Source organism: Bombina bombina, chromosome 11 (genome assembly GCF_027579735.1).
Source record: "Bombina bombina isolate aBomBom1 chromosome 11, aBomBom1.pri, whole genome shotgun sequence".
Taxonomy (NCBI): Eukaryota; Metazoa; Chordata; class Amphibia; order Anura; family Bombinatoridae; genus Bombina; species Bombina bombina.
In genome coordinates, this window is record NC_069509.1 from 54,123,668 (window position 1) to 54,135,551 (window position 11,884).

Genomic DNA, 11,884 nt, shown 5'->3' on the forward strand with positions numbered 1-11,884 from the left:
TTATCATTTTTTTTATAGTAAATTATAAGATATGATAAAAATAATGGTATATTTTGAAAGTCCATTTAATGGCGAGAAAAACGGTATATAATATGTGTGGGTACATTAAATGAGTAAGGGGAAAATTACAGCTAAACACAAACACAGCAGAAATGTAAAAATAGCCTTGGTCCCAAACGGACAGAAAATGGAAAAGTGCTGTGGTCATTAAGGGGTTAAACTGAATACTTACTGGTCAGAGTTCCACAGAGTCTTTTTTGGATTTCACAATTTAAGTTGACACTCACACTTTTGGACACTTATTTTTGCATTATTCATTTTGCATATTTTGCACTTTTTAACATTTTTATGAGATTTGGTATTTTTTGGACTCTTATTTTTCATCACACAGATCACTATTTATAAACACTTTTTAATCAAGCACTGAGTAGCAGGACTTAACGTATTGGATACATACAGTTCATTTTTTTCATTGTGTTTACCTTTGGTAATTCATTTTAAACACAGGCTGCAAACACCATTATTAATAATTTATATTATTTTGGGATTCATCATTTCCTCTGGAAATTATTATTTCCATTGAAACTATTAGGACAGGTTAACATCTCATAGAGTCGCATGCTCATAGAAGATATTTGCACACCTTGATGCTTATATGTATATAGGTGCAATTGGTCATTGTTTAAAAACATTTGTCACTGTTTTATAAGCATTTGAAGCTATTTCATCGTATTGCATTGTTTAAGCACATGGATCTATGCTTTTATATTTAGCACTGTATATCAGTTGTTCAGACCCTGCCTCCGTTAGGTTAGGTGCTTTGGCTACACTCTTAACATTTACTATTTTCCGTTTGACAGCTAGAACAGTTTGTAGCTCAGCTCCACTGTCAGGTGCAGGCCAAAAAAGGGTGCTGTAATCCCTTTAGTCACAATAAATCCACAGAAGAAGGCAGCACCTTGCAGTATAAAAATATCTTTATTTCCACATGCTGGAATAAAAAAGTGACGTTTCGGGTAGAGAACCCTTAATCATACCCAGCTAGGTGTCAATCATCCAAAGCGTAAGGGTCCACTGTCAGCAGGCGCTAGGTGTACACCACTGTATTCCTTCCTAGGTTTAGCTTTTAACCAAGAGAACAAAGCAAATTTGATGATAAAAGTAAATTGGAAAGGTGTTTAAAAATACATGCCCTATCTCAATCTTGAGAGTTTCATTTTGACTTTACTATCCCTTTAAGTATAAGCCACTGCTTAGTGTTTTTTTTTATTACAACAATGAAACAGACTGTTTAACATCCCTTCATAAAGGAAGGCTGTTTCTTTAAAGCTATGAACGAGCAGGTTACTGCATTGTGTATGTAGATTGCGTTGCTAAGTGCTGCTGTAGGCAAGTGCTTTGTGCCCCAGACAAGCACCTCTCTGACTTATGTTCTTCTTGTTTACAGATATTTTCGCAGAGTGATGGCGAGCGACCCTCCCCCACCCTATCCAGGGGGTCCGACAGCCCCTCTCCTAGAGGAGAAACATGTAACACCCAATATTGAAGGTAACTGTGTGTGTGTGTGTGAGGATCAGCAGAGAATTTAGCTAATCAGCACTTGCAGGATTTGTTGACTATCACATATTCTGAAGAGAAGACGGCCTGAAATCTCAGGGGGCTGTAGTTAGAGAGAGCAACCTTTACAGTGACGTGCACAGTATGACTGTAGATATCTGTAACCCTTTGTGTTTAGGCTGTAAGCGCACAAGAGAACAGCACTGTTTGCAGATTGTTTGTGTGTTTCCTGTATTGGTCACTGTGTATTACAGCGACTGTGTCACTAGCAACTGAGTAAGTCTCTGTTTAGCAGGTCAATCATTTTATTGCCCAATCGTTTTCATTTGTTTGTCAGTAACACTCTGCATCAGTGGCGTATTTAGGTTTTGTGCTGCCCTAGGCACTGACATTTTTCACACCAACATATACACATACACGTGGTCACTCGTGCACAAAAACATATACACATACACGTGGTCACTCGTGCACACACACACACATATACACGTGGTCACTCGTGCACAAAAACATATACACATACACACATATATCTATTGCTGCAGTATACATAAAACCCTCCAAAGACAGATTTCTTGAAACAATACGGAGTGCTGAAAGCCAACAGAACTAAAGGTAATAGCTAGCTAAATAAATGAAAGCTTCTGAGTTACCTCTAAACCACTGGTTTTCAAACGTGTCCTCAGATCTCCCTAACAGGCCACATTTTGAGGATATCTGAACTAAAGCAAAGGTGAAACAATCAGCTGATTATAGTAAACACTTATTTTACCTGCTCTCAACTGAAAACCAGTGCTCTACACTGATGGGCACTCTCTTAGTTTACTTCCATTGAATGTAAGCTCCTTGGGCAAAATCTCCCATTCGATACCTGTATAATACTTCTAAAATAACTGCAAACGTCTTAAAAATATAGACACAAAAAAATGTGCCGCCCTAGGCAAGTGCCTTGTTTGCCTAGGCCAAAATACGCCCCTGCTCAGCATTACTGGCTTCCTCTGCTGCTCCATATTCTGCTCCTAAAGAGGGAGCGAATGCCTAGTTACAGTAATCACACATTCTCAGTCTTAAAAACAACTCTCCATGTCTCTTTCCCACGTAAAGTTTCAGGATTCAAATAGTGTGTGCTATTAAAAAACAAACAAAAAAACCTTAAAGGGACATGATACCCAAAACATTTATTTCATGATTTACATAGGTCATACAATTTTAAACAACTTTCCAATTTACTTCTATTGTCTAATTTGCTTCATTCTTTTGTTATTCTTTGATGAAAAAGAAGCAAACCACTACTGGGAGTTAGCTGAAAACCAATGAAAAGAGGCATATGTGTGCAGCTACCAATTAGCCTCTTCTGAGCCTACCTACGTATACTTTTCAGCAAAGGATACAAAGAGAACGAAACAAATCCGATAATAGAAATAAAATGGAAAGTTATTTAAAATTATATTCTCTATCTGAATCATGAAAAGAAAAGAATGGCTTTCATGTCCCTTTAACAATTGTCCTCTCTGCTCAGTATTTTTTTGCAGAAAATTACCTCCATTAAAGGGACAGTCTACACCAGAATTGTTATTGTTTTAAAAGATAGATAATCCCTTTATTACCCATTCCCCATTTTTGCATAACCAACACAGTTATAATAATACACGTTTTACCTCTGTGATTACCTTGTATCTAAGCCTCTTCAAACTGCCCCTTTATTTCAGTTCTTTTGACAGACTTGCAGTTTAGCCAATCAGTGCCTGCTCCCAGATAACTTCACGTGCACAAGCACAGTGTTATCTATATGAAACACATGAACTAACACCCTCTAGTGGTGAAAAACTGTTAAAATGCATTTTGAAAAGAGGTGGCCTTCAAGGTCTAAGAAATTAGCATATGAACCTCCTAGGTTAAGCTTTCAACTAAGAATACCAAGAGAACAAAGCAAAATTGGTGATAAAAGTAAATTGGAAAATTGTTTAAAATTACATGCCCTATCTGAATCATGAAAGTTTATTTTGGCATAGAATGTCCCTTTAAGAGCTTACTAAGTTAGGCTTATGAGAGAAGCAAAGTAAAGCACTCACTGGACTTTGGATATCTGTGACAAAAATTTATTTAATTTATTCGTGACGTTTCGGGACCTCAAACGTCCCTTCTTCTGACAACATAACAGTGCAAATGAACAAACTTATAAAGGCCTGTAAGCCCCTCCCTCATTCTGGTCACCAATCATAGGAGACCGTGTGCAAATTTCAGAGGGCTATAATATATAGGTAGCCCAACCGTGCATAAAGTGCACTATTACAATAGAAATGCCCTTCTAAACCATAATGGGCCAATATAGAGTAAAGTGTTAATCAAAAAAATGTGTTGCAAATGTGTTACAATATGTTAACGGTGATCTGTGATCCCACAGTCCTCACACTCCCCCTTGTAGATAGGTGCCCATAGGCTGAAGAAATGGAACAATCCACAATACAAGTCAAATCATTGGATAATTGTCCACCGCACCTCCAGCCTAAGTAGTTATAGCGAACACGGACAACAATCTCAGAAAGTGATCCAGGAAACGCTTGTGATCATTATTCGTCCCTATGGCAACCATTCAAGATGCTGTTATAAGCATGTAAATTATAGCGTGGTACGTGAGGTTAACATCACTGGTCGCAGGCACAGCTCGCTAGTTGTTAGCTCGATCAACTGCAAAAAGCAAATATTTAGATCAGCAAAATTCCCGGAACATAAGCAGATCATTCTGAAAACACCTCCCTCTATATTCTCATAGGCAATCGAAAGCACACCCCTTTTCTTATTGGCAGGCGTCATAGGACATCGTCATCAGCCCATAGGTAACTAGAGGAGAATAAACAGCTCACCCGGTTATATCAACACACCGCCGATCTGTACAAGCACTCAAAGTATTTCCCAGACTGGCCCCCCAGAGGGGCTGACAAAAAATTAAATAAACAACTAGGAAAAAATAATAACCAATTCCAAAACTCAAGAAAAGTAAACAGCCCTCCTGGTCACGTTAATGAAACGCCAAACTCTATGGACACTCAATGTCAAATGATATATAGAACACCATCAGACAAGCCCCCCTGCAAAGTATTACCAGACTGCTGCGCAGTCACCTCTTGTGGCATACATAACCCCTCATCTGTATTGTATGCAGGCCTAATTCACCTATACTACGTGTGCAGCGGACCTCTAACAGAACAACCTAATTAAAGTGTAATCATATGTAACTGTGTTAGCCCCTCATCTGCCTACTAAGAGGTGCTGCATCACTACCCATCCCTGTGTTCAAGTAGTATAAACCATGGAATGAGCCAGTATATAACCACTCATGCATAAACATTATACCTAAAGGAATGTAGTCTGTTATAATAGATAAAGAAAACAGTTAACTGATCTATAAGGTGAAGGGGGGACTCCAATATCCACAAGCACTATGACCCAATAGGACCAAATACCATCCTATATTAAAATATTGGAGGCTGGAATGAGAAAACACACTAGGTATGCCATCCTACCCCATGGTCCGATTAGCTAGACTGGTCACCCCTCCAGTGGAGAATGGAAATTTGGGACCACGATCACTGAAATTAGAATGTGAAAAAGATATGAAAACTAAACATATAAACCTACATCAAGCATATCATAAAAAGGAACCTAAAACAAGGAACCTATTAAAAACAAATATCCTACCTGTAACTCTGCATCACCATTAACACATGGTTCCAAAGTCTAATCCTACTATGTATGAAGATGAGAAATACATTGACCAAAAATCTATCTCGTAATAGAACAACCTATTGTGTCACTGTTTATAATATAATGACATCATGTACTCTCATAGTTAAAAAATGACATCATGTACTCTCATAGTAGAAAATGATCATTGACTCTTATTTAGCACCCCCTAATCCGACCTCTCCAGGAAATTAATATCCATTACAGAAACGCCTGCCAGCCAGTATGGATATTGAGGCCCCTGGGTGCCAAGGTTCCCAGTTCATGTATCCATCTGGCTTCTTTCTGCAACAAGATCTTGGCTCTGTTGCCCCCTTTTTTTACTGCCGGTACATGATCAATTATGCAGAATCTTAAGTCAGTCACCCTATGATCCAACTTCCCGCATTTCAGGGCAGTCCTTATGCTCGACCAATGATTAGCCATTCGAGTCCGGGCATCATCAATGGTTTTCCCAGTATAGAATAGCCCACATGGGCAATTGAGAATATAGATAATGTACGTCGTCGTACAAGTAAGGAAGAAATTGATCTTATACTTTCTCCGAATGCTAGAACATATTCCCGGTGTGCATACTATTGCAAGTTACACAACTTGTACATTTAAAGCAGCCATTTTTCTTCTTCAGCCATATTTGATTGTCTGTCAGCTGTGTTAAATCAGTCTTCATCAGGAGATCCTTCAAACTTTTACCCCTCCTATATGCCTAACGGGGTGCCCCACAACTCGTGAATGGCAATGAGGGGTCAGACTGAATCACCTTCCATTCCTCTTTTATGGCTTTGGTAATTTGGTGCTGGTCCAGAGTGTAAGTGGTTACAAACGTATACGTATTACACACTTTCATGTGGAAGGTCTTGTACTCAGCCATATAAAGATTCGCCAGCGATGGGGCCACATTGGACCCCATCGCTGTTCCTGCTGTTTGAAGATAAAATCTATTCTCAAAAAGGAAAAAAAATATTTTGTAGGCAAATCCTCAAAAGCGCAATCAGGACATCTTCTGGTGGACCTACATATGGCGTGCGCCTAAAGCAATTGGTCACAGCTGCAATACCTTCTATGTGAGGAATCGCTGTATAAAGGCTTGAGACATCCATGGTGACGAAAATGTCGGACTCGTTGATATCGACCAAATTAACAATGTCTTGGATAAACGTAGATGAATCCTGTACATAGGACCTCATGTGCTTGACCATGGGCTGCAGGAAATGTTCTACAAATTCAGCCAAAGGTTGCAAAAGAGATCCTCTGGCTGAGCCAATCTGTCTTCTGGGAGGGCGTTCCATATCCTTATGTATTTTAGGCAATGTGTACAATATCAGTGTTATTGGAAAATCCCTTTGTAGATAACGAGCTTCTTGTTCAGAGATGACCTCCACTTCCTTCCAAGTAGATATTCTATTATTGATAGCACGCTTCAATGCAGAAGAGGGGTCATTCTGCAAAATTGTGTAAGTTGTATTGTCAGACAGCTGGTGATAAATCTCTTATTTGTAATCATCCACATCCATCACCATCGGATCACAATCGTATCATCTTCACTGAGTGATTTTAGCGCTCGCCTTTCCTCCCTTTATAGATTATCGTTCCATCTTTTAGCAGATATAGGTACTTGAGTTAACCGTGTCAGGTAATTCGTGTAAGAGGTGATTGAAGGATCAAATGTTCCTGCTGTTCTAAACCTTAACTTGTCATCGGATTCACTTCTAAAAAATTCTTTCAAACGTATTGATCTTCCAAATTTCTGGATATCAATAAATAAATTAAAGACATTCATCTTCGTGGTTGGTACAAATGACAGTCCTTTATTAAGTAATGATGTTTCTGCTTCATTGAGTGGTCTCGAACTAATGTTGAACACATTGTTTTCTATCTTCTCTGAGTTGGGGGGCGGCGGGATATGCCCCCCCCCCCCCCGCCTCATGTGCGGCCAGGTCCTCATCCTTAAAAACGATTAGATGTTGAGTATGGAGCCAGTGGTGGTCATGCTGATACTTAGTGTGATTTCTCATTCCAGCCTCCAATATTTTAATATAGGATGGTATTTGGTCCTATTGGGTCATAGTGCTTGTGGATATTGGAGTCCCCCCTCCACCTTATAGATAAGTTAACTGTTTTTTTTTTTATCTATCATAACAGACTACATTCCTTTAGGTATAATGTTTATGCATGAGTGGTTATATACTGGCTCATTCCATGGTTTATACTACTTGAACACAGGGATGGGTAGTGATGCAGCACCTCTCAGTAGGCAGATGAGGGGCTAACACCGTTACATATGATTACACTTTAATTAGGTTGTTCTGTTAGAGGTCCGCTGCACACATGTAGTATAGGTGAATCAGGTCTGCATACAATACAGATGAGGGGTTATGTATGCCACAAGAGGTGACTGCGCAGCAGTCTGGTAATACTTTGCAGGGGGGCTTGTCTGATGGTGTTCTATATATCGTTTGACATTGAGTTTCCATAGAGTTTGGCGTTTCATAAACGTGACCAGGAGGGCTGTTTACTTTTCTTGAGTTTTGGAATTGGTTATTATTTTTTCCTAGTTGTTTATTTAATTTTTGTCAGCCCCTCTGGGGGGCCAGTCTGGGATATACTTTGAGTGCTTGCACAGATCGGCGGTGTGTTGATATAACCGGGTGAGCTGTTTATTCTCCTCTAGTTACCTATGGGCTGATGACGATGTCCTATGATGCCTGCCAATAAGAAAAGGGGTGTGCTTTCGATTGCCTATGAGAATATAGAGGGAGGTGTTTTCAGAATGTTCTGCTTATGTTCCGGGAATTTTGCCGATCTAAATGTTTGCTTTTTTTTTTTTTTTTTTATTATTGTTTTTTATTGAAGGGTATACAAAATAAACATAACAGTCTGTTACAAGTTATTACAGAGTGTTCTCAACACCAACAAAAAATTAACAGATTCTTACATCAAAGATTGCAGAACACATCGGTATACAAAAAATTCCAGCTCTTATTTTATATGATATTATTGCGAAGCCTAATTTTGTACGATATATAACATTTCTATACCTATACAACATCTTTTATGCCCTCCCTGTGTGCCTAAATGTTTGCTTTTTGCAGTTGATCAAGCTAACAACTAGCGAGCTGTGCCTGCAACCAGTGATGTTAACCTCACTTACCACGCTATAATTTACATGCTTATAACAGCATCTTGAATGTTGTCCGTGGTCACTATGACTACTTAGGCTGGAGGTGCGGTGGACAATTATCCAATGATTTGACTTTTTATTGTGAATTGTTCCATTTCTTCAGCCTAGGGGCGCCTATCTACAAGGGGGAGCGTGAGGACTGTGGGATCACAGATCACCGTTAACATATTGTAACACATTTTTTTTATTAACACTTTACTCTATATTGACCCATTATGGTTTAGAAGGGCATTTCTATTGTAATAGTGCACTTTATGCACGGTTGGGCTACCTATATGTTATAGCCCTCTGAAATTTTCATGCGTCTCCTATGATTGGTGACCAGAATGAGGGAGGGGCTTAGAGGCCTTTATAAGTTTGTTCATTTGCACTTTTATGTTGTCGGAAGAAAGGACGTTTGAGGTCCTGAAACGTCACGAATAAATATTTTTTGTCACAGATATCCAAAGTCCAGTGAGTGCTTTACTTTGCTTCTTTACTACATTCTTCTTAAGAGCACCCTGGCAGTTGCAGGACGGTGGTGAGAGTGCACGTACCCTTTGAACTTTTTGCTTTTATATATATAACATTGTTGAAAATGCAGCTCCCATATACTGCACGTGTACGCTCATGAACCTAACTGAATAGGCTTTCGTGAATAGGAACTTTTAAATTTAAATAAAGGACTATTAAAGGGATACTAAACCCACATTTTTCTTTCGTGATTCAGGTAGACCACTAGTTTTCAAACCTGTCCTCAGGCCTCCCCAACAGGCCAGGTTTTCAGGATTACCTTGGATGAGAGCAGGTAAAATAACCATGGTTACTAATCAGCTGATTATTTCACCTGTGCTCCAGTTCAGATATCCACAAAATGTGGTCTGTTAGGGAGGCCTGAGAACAGGTTTGAAAACCAATGAGAGTGAGCAGAAATTTTAAGCAACTTTCTCATTTGCACCTATTATCAATTTTTCTTCATCCTTTTCCTATCTTTATTTAAAAAGCAAGAATGAAGTTTAGGAGCCAGCCCATTTTTGGTTCAGCACCTGGGTTGTGCTTGCTGATTGGTGGCTAAATGTAGACACCAATCGGCAAGAGCTATCCAAGGTGATGAACCTAAAATGGGCAGGCTCCTTAGCTTAGATTCCTGCTTTTTCAAATGAAGATAGCAAAAGAATGAAGAAAAATTGATAATAGGAGTAAATTAAAAAGTTGCTTAAAATTGCTGCTCGATCTGAATCATGAAAGAAAAAATGTGGGTTTAGTGTCCCTTTAAAGTAAAAAAAAAAAAGTAAATCTGAACCAAAACGGGCACAAAAGCACCACAACCCCCTATCATATTATTTGAAACATAAGTTTTACCATTGAGAAATTTCCTTAATAGAGAGCCTCATATTAAATCCATGGACATAGATAATGCTGAATCACAACTGTAGCTATACTCTGTGACCTTTTTTTCAAAGTACGCAGCCATGAGTGGGGTTAAAAGCAAGTCTTTCTATGTTTTTGTGATTGCCATGTCATTGCTGGTTCCGTGTTGTGCCGTGTTCGTAAGGAATACACTGGATACTTATTGCATTTTTTAACTTGATTGATTTTGCAGAGAACAGTCAACCACCAGGGGTATATCCACCAAGCATGCCATATTTTTACCCTGATACAGGACCCCCACCTTATGAAGCAAACCCAGGGTACATTGCCCCAAACCAAGGTAAGTTATAATTTAATTTCATGTGCACATTTGTTGAAGGACAAGGGAGCTTTAAACGCATTTACTATAGCAGGTTGTAACTTTTTTTTAGCGCTAAATACATCTCCCAGAAATCCTCAGTAAACATGATGTTTTGCGATTCTCTAGAACCTTCATTATGTATTAAAGGGACCAGACATCTCTCCAGTAGGTGCGTAGGTATACGCACTTCAGATGTTTTTGAAACTACATTTCCCATGATGCTTAAGCACTCGGCAGTCTAGTTAAGCATCAGGGGAAATATGGTTCCAAAACATCAGGGGTGCCATCACTGGTAGATTATGTATTCCAACGACTGATTCCCAGTGGTGCTTACAGAACCAAATTGCTTACTTTGTTGTAGTCCTAAAGGGATACTAAAGTCAAAATTAAACTTTCCTGATTCAGATAGAGCATGTGATTTTAAACAACTTTCCAATTTACTTCTATTATCTAATTTGTTTTGTTCTCTCAATATCCTTTGTTTAACCCCTTAAGGACCAGGCATTTCAGACAAAAACTTCCCCAAAAGACCAGAACATTTTTAGCATTTTTGCCTTCACTACATTTAAACATAAATAGAGCCTTTTTGTTTTATATTTACCCATCAAAACTATATATATATTTTTTGATCTAGGCCCATTTTGGTATATTGCCACCATTTCACTGCCAAATAATTTTTTTTTTTAACTTTTTCACAATTTTAGGTTTCTCCCTGAAATTATTTACAAACAGCTTGTACAATTATGTCACATATGGTTGTAAATGCTTCTCTGGGATCCCCTTTGTTCAGAAATAGCAGACATATATATGGCTTTGGCATTGCTTTTTGGTAATTAAAAGGCTGCTTAATGCCGCTGCGCACCACACTTGTATTATGCCCAGCAGTAAAGGGGTTAATTAGGTAGCTTGCAGGGTTAATTTTAGCTTTAGTGTAGAGATCAGCCTCCCACCTGACACATCCCACCCCCTGATCTCTCCCTCCCTGACCCCCCACATTACAATTGTCACCGCCATCTTAAGTACTGGCAGAAAGTCTGCCAGTATGAAAATAAAAGCGTTTTTTTTTTGTTTTGTTTTTTTATATATTTGCTGCAGTGTAGGTTCCCCCCTAACCCCCCAACCTCCCTGATCCCCCCCCCCCCCAAAAAAAAGCTCTCTAACCCTCCCCCCTCTACCTATTTGCCGTCATATTAGATACTGGCAACTGTCTGCCAGTACCCAGTTTGTTGCAAAATTGTCATTTAAAAAAAATTTAAAATCCCATTTTTTTCTGTAGTGTAGCTGCCTCCCCTTCTCCTCCCAGATCCCTTTCTGTTAACGGATCCCACATGGGATCCCCCTCATTGCCCCTACTCCCTCCTTCCACCTCAATGGCGCAGTTTTTTGTTTTTGTTTCTATGCCCTGTAGCGTGGCCGAGCGGTCCCACCCACTCCCGCCCTCCTCCAGCGATGGGCCGCCCACCCACCAATGATCGGCACCACCGCTGTCCAATGCAGAAAGGTCCACAGAGTGGCCCTCTCTGCATCGGTAACTCTGCAAATCTATTTCTGCAGTGCCCCACTCTGCAAATCTATTTCAGCAGTTCCCCACTATTTTGAGCGAGATTGCGGCAGAGAGAAGCCCAGGACTGCAGCGACGTACAGGGTACATCGCTGGTCCTTAAGGGCATAACGACCAGCGTCGTACAGGG

The 11,884-nt window shown here is 39.6% G+C and overlaps 1 protein-coding gene across 2 annotated transcripts in view; it reads left to right on the forward strand.

Moving 5' to 3' along the window:
- The window catches only part of CDIP1 (cell death inducing p53 target 1), a 41,624-nt gene that overhangs the window by 20,674 nt on the left and 9,066 nt on the right, over nucleotides 1–11,884 (forward strand). For both annotated transcript variants that reach the window (XM_053694730.1, XM_053694731.1), the window contains exons 2-3: nucleotides 1,448–1,548; nucleotides 10,065–10,172. In XM_053694730.1, the coding sequence (XP_053550705.1) occupies nucleotides 1,464–1,548; nucleotides 10,065–10,172 (193 nt within the window). In that variant the 5' untranslated portion in view covers nucleotides 1,448–1,463. The remainder of the gene's footprint in view (nucleotides 1–1,447; nucleotides 1,549–10,064; nucleotides 10,173–11,884) is intronic.